Consider the following 26,002-nt stretch of genomic DNA (forward strand, 5'->3'; position numbering starts at 1 on the left):
CTTTTATACACAACTCCAGGCAGAGAACATCTGTAATGCTCCTTCTTCCTCCTATTTTCTCCACAACCACAAGCCCGTGAGGTGAGTTAGGCTGAGAGAACGACTGGCTCAAGGTCACCCAGCTAGCTTTCATAGCCTCCTGGTTTGTTGCCTGGGGTCTTAACCACTAGACCAAACTGGCTCTAAAAATCAACGACATGTAGGTAAAATATATACAATATATATATATTATATATAATATGTAATATATCATGTATAATTTTATAAAATTATAAAATACATAGTAATTAATAACATACAGGTAAAAAGAAACAGAGTACATTGAGGTGCATGCCAAACTACAGAAGTTGTTTCAAAATTTTGAAGCTCACCATACAAAAATGTTTCTAAAATTTCAATATGTAGGATTCTTGGTGCTTGGTTCTTGATATTTACTGCCAGAATAAAACATGAAATTGCTCTGCCATGACAAAACCAATATGTGAAAAAAATCTTGGTGAACTATTTCCATATTATAGTCTGATTCCATCTTTTTCTTAAATGCAGCCAACAGTAAGCCACTCTTAGGACTGTTTATCCTGACTAAGTAACTGTGACCAAATTGCAGGACAATGAAGACTGGGCTGAAAATATATTTTAAATGCCTTTTGGGGTCTTCATTAGAATTTAGTATGCATATGTGTGATTAGATTGCCACCTGGTGGTTATTCATACTGTACTTTCTTCTTAGGGAGGAAGAGGTCTTTTCAAATCTTTTGGGAAATATGCACTGTTGTCTTCATATTCTTTTAAAAATTAATCTTTAATCACAAGGTGTAGAAATGGGTAAAGTGAGGGACACTTATCTACTTTGAAAAGAACAGAAATGTCCTAGAAATTGTTGTACAATGTTGACTCCACTGCCAAGTTCTCCAACTTACAAATAAGAATAATTTCTAAGTCTTTATATACCTGCACATATAAATCAATCATGCTTATTATTAATTTTCAATACCAAAACATCTTGAAGAAGCTGTATAGATGGAACTTCAGCTGCAGCCACTAACTCACATTTGGCTTTGTCTGGTTCCACAGTCCTGTTGTTGGATGTATGAGGGCTGTTTTGAGATGATCTGCGAGGCTTGTATACACTATCGATACCAGGATAGCTGGCTGGGGTGACTGGATCTGAATCAAAGGCTCCAGCACTATGCCCAAGAAAGACTTTGGCAATTATAAGTTTCCCTGAGAAATGAATAAAAGGTCTTATTTATAAACTCGATCTATTGGAAAGTTCCAAACAAGTGAAATGGAACACATCAAAACACTTAAGTGTTTTAAAAGCTTCCTGCTTCCTACTTCAGTCAAAACATTAACATACATTTTAGCATTATTAATATGTGAAATGGTAAGCTATTCAACACAGTATCCAGTGTTTCCAGAACAACCACCACAACTTACATTTCTAACTTGGATACAAATCAATATAGATTTTCAAAAGAACAGAGTCAGTTGGAAAACATGAGGCCACAAATGTGTAATCACCTTGCTAAATCCTCTTTCCCTATGAGAATTTGAGGTCATTCACTGAAACTAAATGCAGGGGGATTTAGGATTCACAGAGAAATACTAGTTTTACATAGTTAAACTGTGGGTTTCTCTCTAGCAGTCATGTTAATGGCAGCCAATTTGGATGGTGCTAAAAGCTGACTAAACAGTTCAGGGAGGACAATAGCTACTATACAGAAATCCTCGGGAACAACTACTCATTCAGCAAATATTTGAACTAGTAATGGCACTGAACAAGTGGTACTCATGACTAATCTTCCAAGTTCCAGCCATTGCAGTGCCCCTGCAGTCATGTGATCCAGATACTCAATAACTGGTCCAGTTTTCTGATCATCGCTGCATCCTGTGATCACATAAACGTGCAACTTTCTCTCCCAGCACCCCATAAACAAAGTCAATGGGGAAGCCAGCAGTAAATTGGAAGTTGTGATCATGTGTGGTTTTCACTAAATGATCCTGGTCATTAGCTTAATAACAAGAACTGGGAATGCCTGAACTGCTGTCACTAAGTGTGACACATTGCTTAGCAACAGACATTTTGGTTCTAATTGGCATACTTAAGCTAAGACTAGCGGTACTGATGGTGGTTTACTATTTCCTGAAGCACAAGGTGCTCTCAATACTTATTACTGAGAAACCACACTGGAAAAAGTCAATTTTGTAACTTCTAAAATGCATCTAGATTGCCACTGTGCGATATAGACATCTATGACACAATCAATGGGACTTTTCCTATACGATTCATTTATTACTAAATTCATATCCCATCTTTATTTTGTACAACTCCAGGCAGTGTAAATAATGCACCACTGGGCACTTCACCAGTATCAAAATTTGCACACTGCTTGTACTAATTAACTGAATCTCTACTGAGTTTGGGATGTTTTTATTTATTTAATTTAAATAAATCATTGTTAAAACTATGTTTAAATCCATACAGCAACATCTTAGAGATTACCATATCTGATTGACTCCTCAAAATCTCCTTTACTTCCGGATTGTTTTTGTAGATTTTCAATTCTTGGATGTTCACAGATATTTAGACTGTTTGAGAGTAAAAGGACTCCATTTTCCTAAAATAACAAAATAAAACAAACAAACAAACAAAAACCCAACAACCAACCAATTTGAGCGTCACCGCCTCACACAGAGCTTTCCAAATATTTAATTAATAGTTTTTAAAATTAACAAGCATTGTGAGCATGTGGAACAAATAAGCAAGCACAATAGAAGGACAGATGCTAGATTACAGAGTGTGATCTTTCTATTTGTAACACTTCTACATTAAAACTGAAAAAGATTTACTATTGATTAACAATTAACTTCCTTTATTTTTCTCTTTTTTTTAAGGAACAGATTTCTAGCTATTATGGCACTGAGATGCAGAACAATAAGAGTTGGAAGGGATCTTGATTAAGTTAAGTGTTAAGTGACCGCAGCAACTATTAAGCAAATCAATGCACTCCTCTGGGTGGTTTTTTTTGCTGAAAACTGGCTAAAAAGGTAGGAAATCAGGCAAAACCCTTCTAAATACTGCAACAGGCTGTAAAGATGAACTAGTTGTCAAGCAATCCAAAATGTGGTCATGTGATTGTGATATGTATGTCTGTGTGTGCGTGTGAACGTATAGCTATAGCAATTCCAGAATTAGGTCATAAGTAGCTTTTTGGGGGGGGGGGATCAAAATGTTGAATGGTTATTAAGTGACCTGTTGTAAGTCAAGGAGTATTTGTAGTTGCATATGGAGGAAAATAGAATAGTTTGGTTGCATGATTAGTTTTATGTATTTCTTTAATTATCATAAAAGAAATATGTAAAAATAGGAAATTGCATAATTTATTCAGACTACAAAAATCTGCTTTTTTAATGCAACAACTGGGATTTCCTAGAGGCATAATTGTTTTAAATATAAATAATATAAAAATCTTCAAGAATGTGTGGTATGGCACAAATCTCCTTAAGACTGTATCATTTCATAAATAATGTGAATGTTACCCAATATAAAACAACACTTTGCCTAGAGGTGGCAAAGCAAGTTATGAAGCATGTTGGAACAATGTTATTATTCAATAATGTTTCTATTCTTTCCCTATAGGAAGGTATTTTGTTTCTTTTAAATAAAGGAAGTACCAATTCATCCTTAATCAGTCTCTTATCTGCACTGTTACATGATGCATTTGATTATTCAGATAATTTTTGTATAAAATGCTCCCTAATAGGAAGACATAAACAGGAAAAAAAGAGAATTATGTTTTGGAACTTCTACTTACTGTTTTTGCTTCCTGAAAACCTTCTTCCATAAGTTGGATTAATTGCTTTTTTTTTAAGGCTATTTCAGGGGGAGATACATAGAAGAGGTACTCCAATATCTTCTTGAAGTTTCTGAAGGGAAAATGGGACACAGGAAGAGAAACAAAAAAAAAACCATATTTTAAAAACAATTTTTTAAAAAGTTTTTTATTAATAAAAGTTAAAACAAAAAAGGACATAACGTGTCATACCAGTACATATAATCCTAACAATTTGTTCCTTGTCATACATATAATTCCTAATCCCTATATATACATATTTTCCTATATAATACATATTTGTTTCTCTATATACTAGCATACAGTTTTATATACCACAATCTTAACACTAACTTAAAACACAAACAGTTCTCTTTGACTCATACCATTAATAAAATTTGTCCCAGATTTCAAAATAGTCTGTTTCTGTCTTGTCCTTTAATTCCATAGTGAGCCTATCCATATGAGCACACGATAAGATTTTATATAGAATTTCTTCTTCTGTTGGAATTTCTTTAAAAACAAATTTTTGAACAGTAAGGGACATAATAATCGAATCCTTAACTCACAGTTATTCTGCTAGAAAAGATCAAGGTTCACCTAATTTATTCAGTTTTATACCAAGGCTTCCTACAAATGGTAACTTGTTTGCTCCAAGTTACTGATCCACAAAAAAGACATGATGATATTACCTTAGCTAATAAGTATTGATAAAGCCATCATCATCACATCTTTCCTAGGTGGAGCCAATATTTGTCTTGGACTCAACAAAAAGGTACTGGGAAATTCCACTTTGCCACCCCACACAGTCTCTCCCAACAGCTAAACCACCTGTTCAGGCAAATGGGAGTGGGCCAGAGGAACTAATGATTGGAAGAGCAAGAAAGTAGATGATCCACAGGCAGGGAGAAGAAGAAACTGGGAAGAAACCTAAGGCAGCTGAAGACCAAGAAGAAATTTGCAGAGGGGCAGAAATGAGAGTACAGGATTGGTAAAATGGTGGCAGAACAAAAAACAGATTTTAATGCTAAAAAACTGGAAAATAATGGATTAAGAAGGATTGACAATAATAAATTTGGCAAGGCAGGAAAGGTATCAACATTCCTAAGCTGTGCTGTAATTAAATTTTGGAGGAGGGAGAAAGGAGCAGCTAGCTTTTTGAATCATAAAAGAAATTAAAAGCAGAAGTTTGAAATGTTTAACTGTGTTACTATACTTTTAGGCAGTGCTTTTTTTGAAAAAAAAAAAAAAAAGGTGCCAGAACTCACACATGTCATACAACCCGCCTTGCCTACCGTACAAGGTTCCGTCCAAAAAAGGTGCCGGAACTCCGTTCTGGGTGTTCAACCTGCCTCCAGAAGTTATGAATGCTCCAACACTGGAAGTTTTTAAGAAGAGACTGGACAGCCATTTGTCCGAAATGGTATAGGGTTCCTGCCTAAGCAGGGGGTTGGACTCGATGACCTCCAAGGTCCTTTCCAACTTTTTATTACTACTACTACTACTACTACTACTACTACTACTACTACTATTACTATTATGACAAAAGCCCTGCTTTTAGGACATTTATGGAGACTCTCAGTCATCCAGGTCATAGTTATCCCAAAGATGCTTTTCATGAGGCAACTGGACTTCGTTTTTCTTTGAAGATAGCTGGCTCAGGAATTCTGGGAGCTGAAGTCCATGAGTCATAAAAGAGCCAAAGTTGCCTACCTATTCAAGACTGGCTGTCTAGTCATTTCTTAAAAGCCTCCAGTGATGAAGGACCCACAATTTCTGAAGGCAAGCCATTTCACTGGTTAATTGTTCTCACTGTTAGGAAGTTTCTCCTTAGTTGTAGGCTACTTTTCTCTTTGATTAAGTTTCCATCCATTGTTTCTTGTCTTACCTTCTCGTATTTTTGAAAACAGGTTGAACCCCTCTTCTTTTAGGCAGCCTCTCAAATACTGGAACACTACTATCACGTCACCCCTAGTTCTTTTCCCTAGACTAGACATACCCAATTCCTGCAACTGTTCTTCATATGTTTTAGCCTCCAGCCTGTAGGATTTGCACCCCTTTTCTTATATAAATTCCTATTCCAGCTCATAATGTGCATAAATATCAATATGAAGCAGATTACTAGGTGACCAGATAAATAAAAACCATCTACATTTCAAGCCCCATATAAGACTCCTAAAATAACCACATAATTCATAAAATCACAATATATTCCTTCTCTCACATATAATAATATTGATTGGGTTGAATGCATCCTTACAGTAGGTCCACTGCAATCTTAATTCATTTTTCAGATAGATAGGTGTATTACACAGAGAACACACTCAATAAAAGCACAAAGAACCAAAGTCAATTAATTATCTTTTTTTGATTAATTTTTAAAAAACCAACTCACATGGATTCATTTAACTCTTCTTTATCCAAAAAGTTTTGGAATTTCTCTTCAAAATTCAGCCTCAAAATCCGATTATATACCCTAATGACACGATTTACTTTCAATGCAGTGATGCCATACGCTTTGAAGTCCCAGGCACAAAATCGGGATAAAATTAATTCATAGCATGAATTAAACCTGTGGTTAAGAGAGGACATGAACCACTATAATTAGTCAATAGAAAAATACTCCGCCCAAATACATTAGACAAAATTTAAAAAAACCTCTCCCTCCATTAATTACATTACAATAAAATCTAAGACAATTTCTCAATTTTGAAGATAATTACTGTTGTTTTCAGACAAAAACAGCAGGAAGATTCCTCAATATTTTCCTGAAAAAATAATATCTGTGAGGTAATGAGACAGCAGCTGAAATTTACATTTAATTTGCTTTCAAACTTTATCATCACCTTACACTAAATTTATATTCCTTTATTTTGAATGTAATAGATTTGAGCACAAAACATAACAATGAAAGCTGCCTTCCAGCAAGTCAGACCATTAGTTCATCTAATATTGATTACAATGATCAACCTTCAGAGTTGAAAAGTGATCTTGGCATGCTTGACTGAAGATGCTGGAGACTGAACCTGAGATATTCTACTATATATACTTTTTCTGTCCCAGTTTTCTGAGAAAAATTTGCTTTCCTTTGAATGAAGTAACGTAGTAATTATTGCCATACATATTATCTGAAGTAAATTACTTCTTGGAATTTTTTTTTATATAGCTTATCTACCTGTATTATATACAAGGTAGTCCTCAACTTACAACGGTTCACTTTATAATAGTTTGGAATCATGATAGCCTCGGAAAATTGAGTTATGACCCATTCTTCAAGTTAACAATGACTCTTGCACCATCCCCATGGTCACGTGATCACAATTCAGGCACTTGACATTTGCATTTATGATAGTTGCAACATTTTGTAGGCATATGATTGCAATATGCAACTTTCCCCACCAGCTTCTGTCAAGCAAAATCAATTGGGGAAGCTGAGTTTGCTTAACAAGTATGTGATTCACTTAACAACCATGGTAAAAACGGTTATAAAATCAGGCCTGTTCAAAATGATAAGTCCTTGTGCTCTCTGAGTTTGGTTGTTTTCTTGCAGACATTTCATTACTAAAACTAGGCAATGTTACTTATAACTGCACTGACTTATGATGGAAATTCCAATCTCCATTGTGCTTATAAGTCAAAGACTAGCTGTACAGTAGGTGTTCCAAGCACAGACTGAAGTAGTGCTTGCAATGTGATGTCTTTGTGGGGTGCTGTAAAGGAGTATAGTATAGTATAGTAGCAATGTAACTTATTGCTTTATTAAATTTTGGAGGGGTTTGCTATACAATGCATATTTTATAAGGCTGCATATTATTTTCTGCTTCCTTATGAGTGGGGCTTTCCATTCTCTTGTAGAAATCAGTCTTTTCCCACATGTTATAACTAAGTCTATGGTTAACAATATCTGAATCTCTCAAAAGTGCTATCTAGGTGGCAAAGCAAGGATGAACTGAAAGCTAGATCAAGTGGCATACAGGGTTCAAGGAAGGGGAGATTTATATCCTGCTTTTTACCCCAAAATGATATTTAGGGTAGTTGTCAGGTGCAAAAGACCAGGATCACATGTGAAGTTCCAATTAAACAGTTATATTGCTTATGCCTACGCAGAGGAATATTCTCAATTAATGCCTAGCTAAACGTTAGATAAGAGTCATGGGAATTCATAGTGGGTTGGACTTAATATGTTTATAGCTATGTAGAGACTCTAGGCCAGGGGTTCAAACTGCCGGCCTGTGGGCTGGTTGCATTATGTGGAGGCTGCACCCACCTCAGCTCCGGCAAAGCAAATAAAATTGCGGTACATCACGACACGTCACATGGTAAGTTTGACACCGGTGTTCTAATCTAGGCTGATCCCATTTTTGACACTATCCCTAGGCTCTGCCAAATCTTCTACACCTGTTCATGCCTTATTTACTTTTTGATTGACCAAGAGTATCTCTAAATCTTATTTCCTGACTGTTAGGACAACATTTCCTGACAGTTAGAATAGACTAGAATAGAATAGAGCTGGAAGGGACTTTGGAGGTCTTCTAGTCCAGCCCCCTGCTCAAGCAGGAGAACCTACACTGTCTCAGACAGGTAAATGTCTAATTAAAAATCTCCAGTGCTGGAGCGCCCACAATTTCTGGGGGTAAGCTGTTCCACTGGTTGATTGTCCTCACTGTCAGGAGGTTTCTCTTTAATTCCAGGTTGCTTCTCTCTTTGATCATTTTCCAACCATTGTTTCTTGTCTTTCCATCTGGTAAACAACCTGGCCCCCTCTGCCTTGTGGCAGCCCCTCAGATACTGGAACACTGCTATCATGTCTCCCGTTTCTTCTTTTCTTTAGATAGCCAAACCCAAGTCCTGTAGCTGTTCTTTGTATGTTTTAATCTCCAGGCCTTTGATCATCTTAGTTGCTCTTGTCTGAATTTTTTCCAAACTGTCAACATCTTTTTTGTGATATGGTGACCAAAATTGGCTGCAGTATTCTAGGTGTGGTCTTACTAGGGTTTTATAAAGCGGTAATAATTCTTCGCGTGATCAATGGAACTCCAGAAGTTGTGAATGCTCCAACACTGGAAGTTTTTAAGAAGAGACTGGACAGCCATTTGTCCGAAATGTATAGGACCTCCTGCCTGAGCAGGCGATTGTACTAGAAGACCTCCAAGGTCCCTTCCAACTCTGTTATTCTGTTATTCATTTGTCTCAAAAGCTCACAAATGTAAAAATGGAAGGACACTTTGATTCCCACAATGGATGAATCGGTGTAAAAGGTGACAGAGTTAGCAGAATGGCTAAATCTGCATTAACCATGTTTGTTTTCCTTAATCTTGTGTAACTTTCTTCCCTTCTGTTTTCTATACAAAATATTCAGTTTCCTTAAATTATATGTTGTTATGATGTCCCAACTGCCAAGACTATAATATGGAACATAGAAAGTTGTATTTTACAAGCCACTGGGCTATTACATCTTATTGCCGAGATTGACTTACTCTCAGTTTCCCTGTTTTTAGACAGGCAATAGCATCTAGGTATATCATGAATGCATGCAGATATGCTCCACAACCACTGGCCTCAACCCCTTCTACTCCTGGTGCTTACTTGGAGCCATTAGAACACTGCAAGATTGAAGATTAAAATTTTAGAACACTGCAAAACAACTGTACCAAACATCATTTGGTGAGCCCTCTTCAAATCGTGTGTTTCCCACAGATTCCAGTTCAGTAAGCAAAAACTGTACTGCCAAATTGCTGGTTTTCTTCTTCTTCTTGACTTCCACTTGATAAATAGTTTCAATTCTGCAATATGAAACACAGGATACACCATAGCTGAAGATTCACAGTGAATGGCAAAGTACAGAAAAGGGCAATGATCTAAAGAACTGCTTAGCAAGCTTTATGAATATGCAGGACCTCAGAGCCAAGGACGGTCCTAATGAATTTTTTCCCGATTTTCCAACTTTCCCTACTAAAACATATGTTATCTGTCTTATTTAATTTAAACAGATACAATGGAAACACAACCAGTATTCAAATTCTATCAAGTGCTCTGCAAGAACCAAAAGTATACCAGCACTCCATTGCATGTACAAAGTTGCTATAATAAAAGAATAATGTTTACTACTATTACATAAAAGAATAAGCACAAGGTCTCTTTTTTAATGTTAGGTTAAGGATGGTGTTAGTTAAAGAAATCCAGAATTTGTCAAAGTTCAATGTTACTCCCAGCTAGAATTAATGTATCCTTGTACCTGAAAGAAATGTGATCCTGAATTTTAGGCTATTCATGCATCCCTGAAATTATCCAACCTTATTATCACATTCCATTTTTCAGCTAATGGAAAATAGTCCTCCCATTATAAAGGAGAATTATTTGGGAAAATACCCACTTTCCTTTCAGATAAATACAGTATTTTTGCTTTTATCATGCACATTAATGTCCCAACGGAAACTATTTCAGAAAAGACAAAAGAAGCAATGTTTTTTCTTATATCTATGAAATATCAACATGAAAATCATTAATCTAAAAAAAAAATCTCTACTATCCTTCCAATTAGGACTTTTTAAACTGATGAAAGAATTTTGTTTAATTAAATCTAAATATTGACTATTGTTTTAAAAAGTACTGCAATTAAAATTTCTCATTTATGTTCTGTATATTCAGTACATTCAGATGCTATATTTTTTCTATCCTGCTCTATGGAGTAGAGAGTTGGTCTCTGACAGAAGGCCACCTGAAAAGACTAGAAGCATTTGAAATGTGGATTTACAGGCGGCTGTTACGTATAAGCTGGGTTGACAAGATCAGAAATGAGGAGGTGATAAGCCACCTGGGAAAGCCAAGGGAAATCATCAAAACAATTAAAAAATGAAAATTAGAATATTTTGGAAATGTGATGCGACACCCAGAAAAATACGGCATACTCCATTTAATCCTCCAGGGAAAGATTGAAGGCAAACGAGGTCCAGGCAGAAGAACATCGTGGCTTCAAAATCTAAGGGATTGGTTTGGACAAAACTCAGCAACACTTTTTCGTGCGGCTGCTGATAAAAACAGGATCACCAACATGATCGCCAATGTCCGATAACGGATATGGCACAAGAAGAAGAAGAATATTCAGTACTGAATTTATACAGACATAAGCTTTCAAGTCCTAAAGTTCTGCTTTATACTTCATTTACACAAAGATAGCTTTTCAAGTCCTCAAGTCCTACTTTATAGATTTCCTGAAAACTTTTCTCCTTGCTGCAAATTCTTTCACAATAAAATAGTATTTCCTAATGACATAAACGCAGCAGAGCATCTTACTTTCCTCTTCCAGAGGACATGTAAGTTTGAAGGAACTTGAGGACCAGCATGCAACCCACAAGCCCAAAGTGGATCTTATCTCAAGCAATGAATTCAGTGTCTTCAAGTCCCAAACCTGTTCAAACAGCAGCCCTTGCACCTTTCACAAGATGTACATACTCCTGCAGTTTCTTGTTCCAGAAATTTATTCTTCTTTTGAGAGCATCTAATTTAAGTAGAAATAGTTGCTCCAGACTGGATTCCTCTGAGGTCTCATCTGGACTCTCAACATCCCCATCTGATTTTTCATATTCAAAGTTCCAGCTTGAAGAAACTTTACTAGCTTGTATTCTACCACTTGCTTGAAGTTCCATTAATTCACGTTCTAGCTGTTTCAAGACAGAAAGCAAAACAAATGCATTAGTTTAACTGAAATTTATGAAGGTTGTGAACATTTAATGAAAAGCTAAAGCCCAAAATTATATAAATAAAATAATGTGCAAAAATAGGACAAGAACCAGTACAGGTATTTTGCTGCACGTCACTGCATAAATAAGAAAATACAAATAATGATGTTATTCCACAATGAAGAAGAAAAATACTATTTAGAGTAAAATTATCCAATAGGCACACATTCTAGAAACTATATCTAATATCCCTCACTTATTTTTTCCCCAAAAAATAGTCATGTAAGGTCATGTAGATTGTGATGCGGAGGAGGGAGGGAATGACACAGAGAGAGAATCTTTTCCTTCAGATACACTTTCCATGCAAAAATGCCTATTCTCAAGTATTTGCTTCCCAAAAAACAAATTGGACTTTTAAGAGCAATAGGCAATGAGAGTAGTGACGCCAATTAGCAAATAGCAAGCATGGGAAGGAAAGAATTAATCTCCCTTTCCCTTTATACTGTGGTATTGCTCTGTGTTGGGGCTCCATATGGATACTTTTTTGGGGAAAAATAATTTGCCAAGACAAATTTGAATTTTGTTTTAAAGACATGGTATACCAATATTAAGATGTACTGATTTACTAAACAACTGCAAAGCCCAAGTATGTTTCAGAAACACCCCAAATTCTATTCTGTTGGGTTTTATTTGGAGTTCAATATTAAATCAGGAAGACTTAGTAATTTGCTCACATATTATGTATGCTTTTATTATTTATTAATTTTTATACTGCCTATCTCCCTTATGAGGCGACTCTGGGCAGCATTTATTATTAAGTATTATTAGTATTATTTGTCACTCAATCAGCCAGATGTTTGGACCGGACCTGGCATTTTTGTCACTTATCGAGTCCTTCCTAAGTGTCTGTGATTATTATTAGTATTGTTTTGATTAAATACTTCAAGTCATGAGACTGGATTGGTCTATAAAATAATTTCTTTTGTATTTATTTATTTGATTTCTATGGCCGTCCATCTTGTGACTCTGGGCAGGCTACATCATAAAAACATAATAAAAAATAAAATAAATATATATGGTTGCTAAGTAAAACTATTGCCAAAGATATAGCCAAGAAATGGGGCCCTTAATACACTTGGAGCACCAGACCTATCACATAACAAGGACTTCACAGCCATACAAAAGGCCAGATGGGCCAGCATGATACTAATCTCATCCTAAACTCTGAAATTTTCAGACTGAGATTGAACCTGGAACCTTCTGGACTGTAAAGCCTGCATTCTACCAAGCTTTTTTAATGAAGAAAGGCTCACTACTGAATTGCGGCCATTACTTCTGAGAGAAACACTCTCCTACTTGGAATTATTGAAAGTATAACAACAGATTGTGGGCAGGCATGTGAAACTTCAATGGTAGGATTCAAACAATAGAATTCAGCCAGAATTTACTTTGGTGGTGGCTGGGTTTCTTACATGTTTCACATAGCAGCTGAAATGTTTAAGACGATCTTCTGGCAATTTCTGTAGTTTGTTCTTTCTTTCATTTAGCTTTTCAACCTCCTCATTCAGTTGTCTGTGAACACTCTTGATTCGCATATTGTAGTACATCACTTTTTTCATCACAGTTGTCTTCAAAAGATAAAAGGAAAAGTCAGAAAGGAGCTGAATGTTAGCATTTAAGGATACAATAATAAATTAAAAATTCTAAAATATCATGCCATTATTGGATTGTAGTCCCCAAGTTTGAACAAGGTGGACATGATATGGAACAATCTCGCATAGGAAAGCATGTCAATGTTCCTTCTATACTTTCTCTATCTTCATCAGGCCCATTCCCACACAATGGTAGTGCTTTTACACCATTCCTTAGTGTAAATAATCTGCTCTTCTCTGGATAAAGCTCCAATGCTTCTACAGCAAGCAGCTCCATACAACGATGACATCAAGAACAGTTAATAAATAGTGGACTAACACTAATTTATTTATTTATCCAATTTATTTGCTGTCCATCTTGTGGTTCAGGCAACTCTGAGCGGTAACTCTGAGCAGCTAACATAAATATATCTATTTATGGAAGAGGGACAGAATCGTGGATATTCTAAGGTAAAGGATGGACAGTGTTGAGAGAAACAGTCCTTTTGAAAGGCAATATGAGCCATCTCTGATTCAATGGTACAGAGGCTAATTTCTTTCTGATCCAATTTAAAAAACCCATGTATTTCAGCAAGATGTGCAGTAGGTTCATTTAAAGAAGAAGAAACAAGTAAAATGCAGTAAGGTTATTTGGTATGACACATATGCACAAGGTTGCTAAAACAACTGGGCCCAGTGCTCTTCAACATCTTCATCAACGATTTGGACGAGGGGATAGATGGGGATAGATGCAGACAAAACCAAGCTGGCAGGAATAGCCAACACTCCAGAAGACAGGCTTAGATACAGGAAGATCTGGACAGACTTGAACACTGGGCGCTATCTGGCAAAATGAAATTCAATGGTGAAAAAAGTAAGGTTCTACATTTAGGCAAGAAAAACCAAATATACAGGTATAGTATACCTTGCTCAATAATAATAACTGTGAGAGGGACCTCAGAATCCTAGTGGACAATCACTTAAATATGAGTCAGCATTGTGCTGCCAAAAAGGCCAACACACTGCTGGGCTGCATTAACAGAGGGATAGAATCAAGATCATGTGAAGTATTAATACCACTTTACAATGCTTTGGTAAGGCCACACTTGGAATACTGCATATAGTTTTGGTCACCATGATGTAAAAAAGATGCTGAGACTCTAGAAAGAGTACAGAGAAGAGCAACAAAGATGATCAGGAGACTGGAGGCTAAAGCATATAAGGAACAGTTGCAGGAATTGGGTATGTCTAGTTTAATGAAGAGAAGGATGAGGGGGGACATGATAGCAGTATTTCAATATCTCAGTGGCTGCCACAAAGAAGAGGGAGTCAAACTATTTTCCAAGGCACCTGAAGGCAGGACAAGAAGCAACGGATGGAAACTAATCAAGGAGAGAAACTTCCTGACAGTTAGAACAATTAACCAGTGGAACAACCTGCCTCCAGAAGTGGTGAATGCTCCAATACTGGAAGTTTTTAAGAAGAGACTGGACAGCCATTTGTCTGAAATAGTATAGGGTTTCCTGCCTGAGCAGGGGGCTGGATTAGGTGACCTCCAAGGTCTCTTCCAACTTTATTATTATTAATAATTTCCAAAATGTGTTTTCAGTTTTTTCCCCAGTTTCTCTCTATAGGTTTGTTTTTTTTTAAAACAGGAGAATTAAAGCAATACATATTTTTCAAAACAGAGAAAGGAGATCAGTCAGAGATAAGATTAGTCTCTATTCTCAGCTTTTTGGAAAAAACAAACATTTTACAAATTGGGAATGATGAAGGAGATTGCTTTTTCACACATATACCCGATAAACTAATTTTATCACACTGATAAATGACAGTGATTCAAAAAGACTTCTCTTGCAGATCTTACAATATCAGGACAGTTCATTTTCTTGGAATATTACAGGTACAGGCAATCCTTCAAATGGGTTGTTTGCAGCTTTAAAAGTCAGACGTAACTTTCTTAAACTGAATCTGGAAAACTACTTGCATGCAGTGCAGATTTTTAAATATTGGAGTGATGCAATTTGGGCAATTAAAGATTGCTAGGCACTCTTCAAGAATAGCTTATATAAAGCATTCAGCAATGATCTGAAGTGATGAAACCAACAATTGGATAGATAATTCCTATGGGATCAGATTGATACTAGAACATTCAATTAGCATAGTAAAAATCTTTGTGCAATGCACTCCTTTCCATCAACAATATCTGGGAAAAGCTGAGCCTGGCTTTTCAGGATTAGCACAGGTCTTCAAGAACAGGTTTAATATCAAGCTCCAAACCAAAGAACTAATATTTAGTCTTAAATAATTTCAGGCGAGGGTCACTTTCCTGCCACACATGACTGAATCTGGGCAATATTCAAAATGCAGCCCAGGAGGTCATTATTCCTGTAGGCCAGGGGTAGCCAACCTTAGCTCTTTTATGACTCGTGGACTTCAACTCCCAGAATTCCTGAGCCAGCACAGCTGGCTCAGGAATTCTGGGAGTTGAAGTCCACGAGTCATAAAAGAGCCATGGTTGACTACCCCTGCTGTAGGCTTTCTATATTTAGCAATAGGGATAATCCTATTAGCATAGCTCTTCTCCCGTGGAAAAGGATTCTTCTGTCCTATTCAAACAACTGCTGAAGTTAGGATTAAACTACAAGTTGGATAATCAAGTAAACCTATAATTAACTGAAGAAATGTTTAAATTAATTTTAAAAGCAACTAAGCATTAATCTCTATAATTGTTGTCATTGTATTGTATTGTATAGTATTATACATATGGAATACTCATATAATTAGCTAGTAGTAACCTTTTTCTGTTCTGATTCTTAAAACTTGTACTCACCTCTGCCAGCTCTTTTATTTGTGTAGAAGATACATCGTAAGTATCAAGCCTTTGAAGCAAAGGAATGTGATATAGCACATGTGTTGCATAATTGCAAAGATGACAGACAGGGTTGGCTTCATACTGGGGGTCACTCAAACACAGGTCTGTTAAACAAGGTAATCTTGCCAAATTGGTAATTTCCTTTGCAAAAGAAAAAAAAATGAAAAAGCACCACTTTCAAATATATCTAATGTCAAGAACTATTCTAGGCTTCACCATTCACAGAAAACCTGCAGAAACCTAGGAATAAAATAAACTGAAATATTTCAATGTTACATTTTCTTAACAACGAATAACCTTGCTCCATATTATCCTGCTCCTCCGTGAATTGCATTGTTTGCCAGTTTTGCTTCCAGGTCCAAGTCAAAGAGCTGATGATGACTTATAAAACCCTGCATTGCATAGGACTGTGTTACTTGAGGGACCACCTTTCCCCAATCATATCTACATATCCCATCAGCCAGGGATTGTCATCTGGAGGGTCATTTGCTGTGCTTCCCTTTCTTTGGAACATTACCCTCCAGAACTCAAATTGGCCCAACTTTCCATGTTTGTTGCAAGGCTCTAAAAATATGGTTTGGCCAACAGGCATGGGGATCCAAGGGTGTGGCAGAGCTGTGCAGTGGATGTATTGATTGTTACTGATGGATATTGTCTATCCATCAGTATTAATTTTTTGTAGGGTTATATGGTTTTTATATTGTTTTACTTTTTAATCATTGTATTTGTATTGTATTTGTATTCGGGTCTCTATACTGTTTTTTCTCTGAGTTGCCCAGAGATACATTGAGATAGGCCGCTTTATCAATCTGAATAATAAAATAAATTAATAAACCAGTTACATCAATCAAACCAATGAGAAGACAACACTTACTTTAAATGAGCATATTCTGTTACCAGACAAATTTAATTTTTCAATACTTTCACTTGGATCCAAGCGGTTTCCTAAAAAACAAAAGGAGGGAAATTATTCTTGAACTTTCCCCTTTTTTCTAGTTTTGGTTGCTATTCAAAAAACTAAGCAAGTCAGATCTGGTTAGTGGTTAGACAGATGGAAATGCAAGGCTGTAGGAAAGATTGAAAAAAGAAGAAAGTAGTCTCATATAACTTCTATACTGTTGCCAAGAAAACTGCATGGGTATGCCCATGGAAGAAATAGAAAAAAAAATCTGATTCAAGAGACTTTTTTCTTTCTTTCTTTCTTTGTAAATTGTAACAGTATACAAGTAAATACAATAGAACAATTTCTTCAGAAAAATATTTTTTTCTATACATTAAAAAATATATTGGATCCACTTGACAATCTAGCATTCTATTTTCCACAATAATCAACAACTGCCTCTGGAAGTTCATGGGAAGACCTGAACACAGTAGCCCTCTGTAAATTAAGGAAGATGACCTTGATAGAGACTTCTTGCATCATCTTCTTTATACTCTACATCCATTAATGTTCCTATGGTAATAATATTCAAAAATACACACTTCTGATCCAGAATGGTTATAGTTCCTCTTTTACACAATTGAGATCAGTGATACAACAACATCAGAGCAAAGTCCATGACTCAGCCAAAACAGTTGACTGATGCCTCAAACCCAGTATCAACTCCTGGGTTGAAATAGCACGAAATAGGCTGAAGTGGGATTGATGTTGTTTCTCACAATACTTTTTTTCCCTTATTATTAGCGTCAAAACATGATGTGATTACAAATGCCTGTGTTATTATGTGTACATATTGAAAAAAATGGGTAACAAAATGAAACTTATATTCTGGTAATAGGACAATCACTTGAAGATTGTCCTATTGTCACTAAAATTCCCCCTAGGTAAAACCGTTAAGCTTAGCATCTAAAATCTTAGCTGTACTACTGTATTGCATAGCACGGAATATAAAAGTTTCATACTACTGTAAATGACAAGCTACTGAGCAAGAGAAGGGTTCTATTTGCTGTTGTTTGCCCCATTAGTAATATGCAAAATAACAGATATGCAAAATACAATGCATCTTGTACCAATTTTACTAATATTGTTATCTGCAAGATTGAGTTCTTTCAGTCTCTTCAATGAAGTCAGCCCCTGTAAAAAAACACAGATTATTGTATTTAGAATCATATAATGTTGCAAATTCTTTAAACCAGACATACATTAGACTATGTTGCATAAAGCAAATGATTTTGGAAAACAATTTTAAACCAAGCTGTATTTTGTACAACCATTAAGAGTAAGCTTTCTACAACTATTTTATTTAGAAGATTCCTAATAATTTTATTCCTTTAATATGGCTAATAGCTTTGCAATTGTGGAACTCTATCGGAAGATTAAGTTCAAATAGCTCTTATGCGATTTTGTTTTAAATTACAGAGGAGGACATCCTTTGTTCATCTAGACACTTGCAGAGATTATAAAACAAGATCCTCTTAAGAGTATAATTTTCAAGTGAATATTATTTCATTTCTGGTTGGATGGTTATTTATTTACTTGCTATAGAATAGATAATTTTAATGTTGATTGTTTAAATTTTAACTGTATCTTAATTCTACCTTCAGAAAGAGGGGGGCGAGAAACAAAGAAGAAAAAAAGGAAAGGGAAGAAAGAATAATTCTTTATAATTATTGGTGGATTGGGAAATATAATTAATCACCTGTACAACTGGGATACCTAAGAGATTAGAATTGCTGAAATCGTATTTGTATTGTTGCCAAATATATTAATCAGAAAGTGCTTTTGGTGATAAAAGTGCTTTTGGAATAAAATAGATCAGCTGCTCTAGCTGTTCTACAGTTTCCTACACAATTTTTAACTATTTAAATATTATCTTCTTCTCTCTCACTTGCTTATCCTTACAAATAAATAGCTCTTCAAAACCCAATCCTACCTGTATTTCTTTAATCTGGTTCCCATTAAGCCAAAGTATCTCCAATTTTTGTAGCATTTCCAGATTTTCAATGATCGAAATCATATTGCAATACAGGTAAAGTTTTTGCAAAATAACACATTTTTCCAAACCAGCAATTTTCTGCAAAGAAATTAAAGTCACCAAAGAGGAAAATGCAGAATTTCCAGAAAATAGAACAAGAGTTTAGGGGAAATGCCTTAACCACACTGCCAAACTGTCATCTAAACCTGGTACATGAAGCTTTAATTTCATTGTTACCCATCTCATTAGATAGACATAAACCACTATATTGTCAGAATTCCCTTTCTATACATAGACCTGGGCTCCTCCAAATACTTCTGGGATAAGTAATAACCTTTAACTACTTAAAATGAACTATTACTGCTTTTAACATGTCTTATTGTTGCAGCAGATCCACAATTCATGATTACCAACTTTTCTTCTAATGCACAAATATAAATTTGAAACAAAGGAGAAGTTAGTCTTTCTTGAATCAACTTTGATTACTGGAAATTTCACAAACAAGGGACTGTAATTTTCAGGACAGCAATACAGTAATAGTTCAAAGCTACATTTTTCAAGCAACTAAGATATACTAGTGGTTTTCTGTCCAAGTTCTAATCAGATATGGCCCTGCTTTTCAAGATTTGAGCAGATGTTTTAACATCAAATAATACATTTAAGGTGAGGTATGAGTTAAATGCGAAATAGATTGAGACTTTTTACTTGGGCAAGACTTCTCTATCTTTGCTAAGATTGCAATCAGACTTAAAATCTAAGTATACAAGCTTAAGCTTCAGAGCTACATTCTCTTCAAAAATAGGTGAGGCCTATGCATTCATTAAAAAGTTGTGCAAAATATTATATCTTAGAACATTCTGAGCTTGGAAAGGCCCATGCTAAGGTTGGAATGGCCTACTTTTGAATCAGAACATTCTGGGACAAAATATTTTGCTCACTCTATATTGCAACCAAATTTTGTTAAGTAACAGAAGGGTGAAATTATTAAATACACATCTATAAAGTAATGTTTTTCACTATACTTTGTGTTATGTAAAATTAAGAGAGTTGATGTTTTCACTGAATCTATTTTGGAAGTGTTTGGAGTGACTTAGAAAACGTCTTTCACAACGTGTGACTTATTTGAGGGAACTTGGAAACTTAATTCAAGCATGATTTCCTGAAAGAATTAGGTGTAGGCTTTGCCACTAAGAAAATACTGGTGTTGCCAAGCTGTGGAGGTGTTATAATCACCAAAACAGAGTAATTTGAAGAGGCTTTTTTTTTAAACTGGGACAAAAAAAAAAATGGATGGGAACACAGCGGATGAGTGAATAATAAAGAGTATAATAATAGTAGATTGCTCAGTCAGATGTAGCATTGAGATGGCAAAAGGACAATAAAAATTGGGTAGAAAAATGGTTATGCATTGTGCTATGAATAACATTATCTCCACTAGAATCTAAGAAAACATGAAAAATGTTGTACAAACTGGAAGGATCCCAAAGCAGAAGGTGAATTTTGGTTCAGGGAATACAGCCTCTTAGGTGATTGTATTCTTCCAAAGCCAGCCTTGCTCAATATTTTTGTGCTCAATCAAAAACATTTTAGTTATTCAACAAAGCGTTTATTCTCATGATGAAATAAAATAATGAATAAAAATAAATGAAAAAGAAATTAAATCTTTTTTGTTTATATGCAGTACTACTTTTTCTAGCATAGTCTGGGCGTACCACTCAAAAAGTCAGATTCTTTAAACTAGAAAAAGTTGCAAAAGAGTACAAGTTAAATGAAGATTTCCTCATACACTGGAAATTAAAATGCTGGACTTTAGTTCATACTTACTGTCAAACAGCATTCAGCTATCCATAATTCTTTAAGAAACGGACAGTTCTCTAAATCAGAAATCCACTGGATGTGCTGCCTAACCAGAGTTAGTTTTGTTAAACTAGGAAAATGAGACAGGCCTACTATTCTGGGGTAGCCTGAGAAAAACATTTCCAAGTTTTGTGTTGAAGGTCCTTCTTGCTCAAGTCTTTCATAAGCCAATCCATTACTTGTACACTGGAAGAAACAGATAAAATTATTAGTATGTGTTTGTTATGACTGAAAGATAAAACTATAAGAAAACTCCAAATAGCTTTGCATTTTGGCAAGTAAGTATCCAGAAGAACTCCATATGTATTTATTTTGGTCTAATACTAATTCTAGGGAGCCCTTACGTTTGAAATAGTGGCGAATATCTAGGTCAGATGTAGGATGAGGGTGAAGGTTCGTTCTCTGAGCTTGTGGGTTGGTTTCCGAACGTTTCGTTACCAGGCTAGATAACATCTAGCTAAGTCAGGGGTAGGCAACCTTGGCTCTTTTATGACTCTTTCAACTCCTAGAATTCCTGAGCCAGCCATGCTGAGAAGAAATGAAGAGGTTTCCTTGCTGAGCCATGCTGGCTCAGGAATTCTGGGAGTTGAAATCCACGAGTCATAAAAGAGCCACAGTTGTCTACCTCTGAGCTAGGTAAAACTCCGCTGAAGATGTTACCTAGTCTGATAACGAAACGTTCGGAAACCAACCCACAAGCTCGGAGAATGAACCTGCACCCTCAGCCTTATGTTGCCTACTTCACTGCCTAACTTTTTTTAAAAAATGAATTTTACTCTGCAATTCACCATTTGGTCTACATCCTTTTTGACTGCCAAGACTGCAAGGACCATATACATCTCAATGATTTTCACCTTAGCTGAGAAAATTTCATTTACAACATACAAGACTTTGCCATCTACTCTGAGAGACAAACAACAGTAACAATACTATAGAATTATCAAAAATAATTAAAGCAAAAAGACAATATTGCGAAAACATCATGCCATCCCACTGACATTTTAAGAAAAAAATCTGGAAAATTGCCTTATTAATGATAACCCGATTGTTAATAAGAAATAATCACAATTTTCAAAAGATGTGTTCACATCAATCATTACTTCAACAGTTGATAGAATTAACCATATTAGCATGTCATGCAAACACAGTTAGAGAATACTTGTTCATCAGAAATAGTGTAATGCCATCAGTGAAATGAATACGATGATTATGGCTGCTCAAGATCAGTGGTGTACTCAGTTGTATACCCTGCTCCTCACAATGACAAACAGACGCTACTGGGATCCTTACAAGGAAGAATAAAAACACACCGATTGCAACAGTCTCCCAGTAACTTCTAAAAGTCTTCAACTGGGGACCTTGCAGCATTTATATAGTTCTTATAAAAGTATCAACTGATAAATCTATCATATTTGCATATAACCCTGAAAAGTATTACGATTTCTTGATTCTATCTTCTTAAAGACTCTCCTTTACAGATTATGCATTAACAAGGAACATTCCTTGAAAATGCATGGTTGCAAACTACAACACTGATAATCAAAACATATGAATGATTGACAGAATCAGTTTAATATTGTAAAAGATACCAGACAACCTATTAAATAAGGTGCCAAATTATCCTATTAAATAATAAATAACAGTAAAAGAGATAGAGCAGTGTATATAGCAATAATGACAAGAGTTAACTTGCTTCCTCTGTACTGCCAGTAAAGCCTATATGTGATATATACTTAAAAGTTTGCTTCACGCACAACACTGAGAAATAAATATTTAATAACCTTACACAAATTCTAAACAGTGAATTGAGGGGTTATAAGGGGGGCGACAAATATGGTAATATTTATATAGGCCCAGTTGTAAGATCAGAGGGGTAGTTATTGTTTATCATTCTGTTTGATTGCTCTTATAGAATTACCAAATATTTAGACAATCAAAGAGGTTTTTAAAAACACACCAAAACTTACCAACTCTTTAATTATTTCATCAGAAGCAATCTGGTTTTGAGAATCACTCTGTATCATTTTCTGAGCATTTCAGCATAAAAGACATAGTTCATACCTAAAGAATAAAAATGTAATATCTTTGTAAGAAATTAGTTATGAAGCCAAGATTCAGCTGTTTAGATAAGAGAGGACATATGATAAAATATAAACTTTAAGGTATCTAGATCCCAAGCTCCAAAGCATCAGAAATCTAGAGCACTGTTTCCCAATCTTGGCAACTTTCAGATATACTTCAACTCCCAGAATTTTCAGCAGCTGCCATAGTTGTTGAAGAATTCCACGTATTGAAGGCCAGGAAGTTGGTAAGGTTGGAAAATACTGCTCTAGAGCCAATTTTAAACCAGCAAGAAATGTTTAGCAAGCTAGAACAAACAAGAGTAGTATGCTCTGATCAGCCAACTCCCACTAAGTTATTTTTTTAAGTTTCCTTATATGGAATCTCTGAAACAGAAATTAGTCTATTAATTTAGTCTACTCTAAGGATTTGCAAACCTTTTGGATGAGCAGGCACTTCAGAATCTTAAGATAATGTCACAGTGCTCTCAGCAAGTGGCTACCATAGTAAGTATACCTATTCACAAAAGATTAGTTCACAGTTGGATTCCAAGCATCCTATGGAGATGCCCAGGGAATGGACTTACCCAATTATCTGGGAACAATTTGATTCTGTTGGGCCTGAGGAAGTCAACAGGGTCCTGTGAATCAAAAACACCCCCACCTGTATATTAGATCCATGCCCTTCCTGGCTGGTCAAGCCTTGTGGGAGGTGGCATGTGGGTGGTTCCAAGCAATCATTAATTCATCTTTGTCAGAGGAGGTGTTTCTGGCTCCCTCAAAAGAGGCACTGGTTTGTCCCCTACTCAAGAAGTCATTGCTGGACCCTATTGTGCTGGACAATTTTTCTTCACTCTCCCACTTCCTTTCTAGGAAAGATGGCTGAGAAAGTGGTGGCATTGCAATTCCAGAAAACCCTGGAGGAAACATATTATACAGATCTTTTCAGACAACTTTCAGACCCAGATATGAGACTGAAACTACATTGGTCACACTCATGGATGATCTCTGGCAGGATGGGTTGCTCAAAACTGGATAATGTCGATGCTGCTAATAGCTTGGAAGAAATTTACAGAACACTACACTGGTTATGAAATGAAATTCCTTATCATCATGCGTTTGCAAAACAAAACAAAACACTGATTTTAGATGCATGACTCAGTTATCTTCTATAAAATAAACAACAGCCTTCATTGTTTGCTGTTGTAAAACTTAAAGTTAATTGGGGTGAAAGGCGTTGCATCCATAAAAATGCTGTTATTGTGACTAGCAACAATATTTGTAGGTTAAGAAAACACGTTAAAATGATAATTTTCCAAAAGACCCTTAATCAGAACAGCATTCTATAGAGAACATGATTCCAGACACATTGCCCACAAAACAGGGATACATAACATTGAAAGTGTTCTAGTTTCATTAATGCAACACAGTAAATCCAAAACCTATTTTAACAAAACACAAATAGCATATTAAGCACAAATACCTATTAGTTCAATGTGATAGTATGGTTCATGTAACATAATATGCTGCAAGGTTGTGTTTAAACCACTACTTGCCCCTTAAACTACAAACTACCCACATCCATTTTCTGCAAACTCAGACCCTTGTTGATTTTGAGCTATTATTTCTCAGCTTATGAGGACAAAAGGATAGGGTCTCTCTCTCTCTCTCTCTCTCTCTGTTTGTGTGTGTGTGTGTGTGTGTGTAACACAAATATGAACGTGGTTTCATGAAAGGTCGCGGGAAATACAAAGTATTCTCTTTCTTCTATGGCATGCTAACAATATGGCATGCTAACACCTAAAGCAAGTTAAATAACCCGCCTCAAGTCATTTTAATTAAGCCCTCAAAGGAGAACGCGATTCCAGTAAAGGTTGACGAGGAATTCCAGAATAATATATGGAGGAAAGGTGCTTCTCTTTGGGGGCGGGGAGCAAAAGAAGGCACCTTCCCAGCCCTCAAATGATTACAGAATTACTCCATAGCCTGAGATGATCAGAATCCTAATCCAACCCATTCCAAGTGTGCCTGTTTGGGAAAGGCGATGGAGCAGGGACGATTCCTCTGGTCTACTAATCGTCCTTCCCAGCGGCCATCACTCACCTGCCTGGAGCCTAAGTTGCTGCCCAAATAAGTCCAGGCTGTGTACAACAGAGGCCTTCCTTGTCACTAGGCAACCACATTTTCTCTCTCATTACCAAGCTCCAGCCAACCAGCGGAGACCAAGTGACAGCGTGATAACACGTGACCTAGCTCCACTGTGAGAAGAGATGATTGTTCCTCCGCCCAGCGGAGTTTTCATAGAGTTGCAAGCAGGTCCCGTCAGGATGTTTTCGTTCGGCGCGGGTTGTGATTAATGCCAAGCACTGCGGCTTCATGGACTACAGTACGTCTGGGCTTCAGGCAAAGGTTTACATGGCTGGAGTTTGCACTTTGTCTTTAGCGAAGAAAAGTCTCAGTTGGCTTCAGAGAAGCTGTAATTAATTAAAGTAAATGTTTGCATCCTCTCTCTTTTAGTGCACATTCTTCGAATTTTACTTATCTCAGTCAGATTTACTTTGAATAAGCATAGTTTTAATTGCAGCTGACATCATTTTGTGTTGATTGTACTGTATTTAATTCTAGTACAAAAGGCAGAAAAGCCACCTTTGAAGAGTGTAATCTTTTCTGATAAAGTTAAATAAATGTAATCTTTTCTGATAAATAAATGCTACCCAAAATAGTTAATAAGATCAAATTTTACAAATCTGCTGTTGTAATTGTAGTAAAACTTACCCTTAAATATGCTTATTCAGTAATATGTATAAAAATAATGAATGTATAATTATGATGTAGAACATGAGTAGGAAGGCAACTAAACATTTACAAAGTGGGGGTAGCACATTAAATGTATAGTACTAGGAACAAGGATGAGTAATTAAAATTCTAGAAGTTAATAACATTCTCTAATTTGCTTACAGTTTCATGCTTAAAATGAATAAAAATTTGACTACAGCTGTAAAAACTACAATCTCAGTTATTGAGATTTTGTCTCAGCTTCCAATATTTGGAATATGAATTTGTCTTTTGTCTCTTGGTGTACCAGATGATACGTAATTCAAGATGATGTCATTGTTTTAGACTCTTAGCAACCACATATTCAAAATAAA

At 35.9% G+C, this 26,002-nt stretch overlaps 1 protein-coding gene across 9 annotated transcripts in view; it reads right to left on the reverse strand.

Moving 5' to 3' along the window:
- LRRC9 (leucine rich repeat containing 9) overlaps positions 1–25,066 on the reverse strand; it is a 63,036-nt gene extending 37,970 nt beyond the window's left edge. For 7 of the 9 annotated variants that reach the window (XR_005553712.1, XR_005553714.1, XR_005553715.1 and 4 more), the window contains exons 1-14: positions 24,957–25,066; positions 22,761–22,854; positions 20,761–20,979; positions 18,895–19,035; positions 18,032–18,095; positions 16,896–16,966; positions 15,980–16,162; positions 12,964–13,143; positions 11,289–11,497; positions 9,488–9,619; positions 6,232–6,408; positions 3,819–3,930; positions 2,507–2,621; positions 1,051–1,224 (exon numbers count right to left, since the gene is read on the reverse strand). Coding sequence is in view for 5 of the 9 variants with exons in the window: in XM_039319503.1 (XP_039175437.1) it covers positions 1,051–1,224; positions 2,507–2,621; positions 3,819–3,930; positions 6,232–6,408; positions 9,488–9,619; positions 11,289–11,497; positions 12,964–13,143; positions 15,980–16,162; positions 16,896–16,966; positions 18,032–18,095; positions 18,895–19,035; positions 20,761–20,979; positions 22,761–22,817 (1,834 nt within the window). In the remaining 4 variants the exon portion in view is untranslated. Of the gene's footprint in view, positions 1–1,050; positions 1,225–2,506; positions 2,622–3,818; positions 3,931–6,231; positions 6,409–9,487; positions 9,620–11,288; positions 11,498–12,963; positions 13,144–15,979; positions 16,163–16,895; positions 16,967–18,031; positions 18,096–18,894; positions 19,036–20,760; positions 20,980–22,760; positions 22,855–23,517; positions 23,644–24,956 lie in introns of those variants that run through there. The other 2 variants (XM_039319502.1, XM_039319499.1) reach the window with 2 other exon arrangements.
- Positions 25,067–26,002: the final 936 nt, after the last annotated feature.

The sequence above is a fragment of the Crotalus tigris genome, unplaced genomic scaffold (assembly GCF_016545835.1).
Source record: "Crotalus tigris isolate CLP2741 ecotype Arizona unplaced genomic scaffold, ASM1654583v1 scf7180000023598.3388751, whole genome shotgun sequence".
Lineage (NCBI taxonomy): Eukaryota > Metazoa > Chordata > Lepidosauria > Squamata > Viperidae > Crotalus > Crotalus tigris.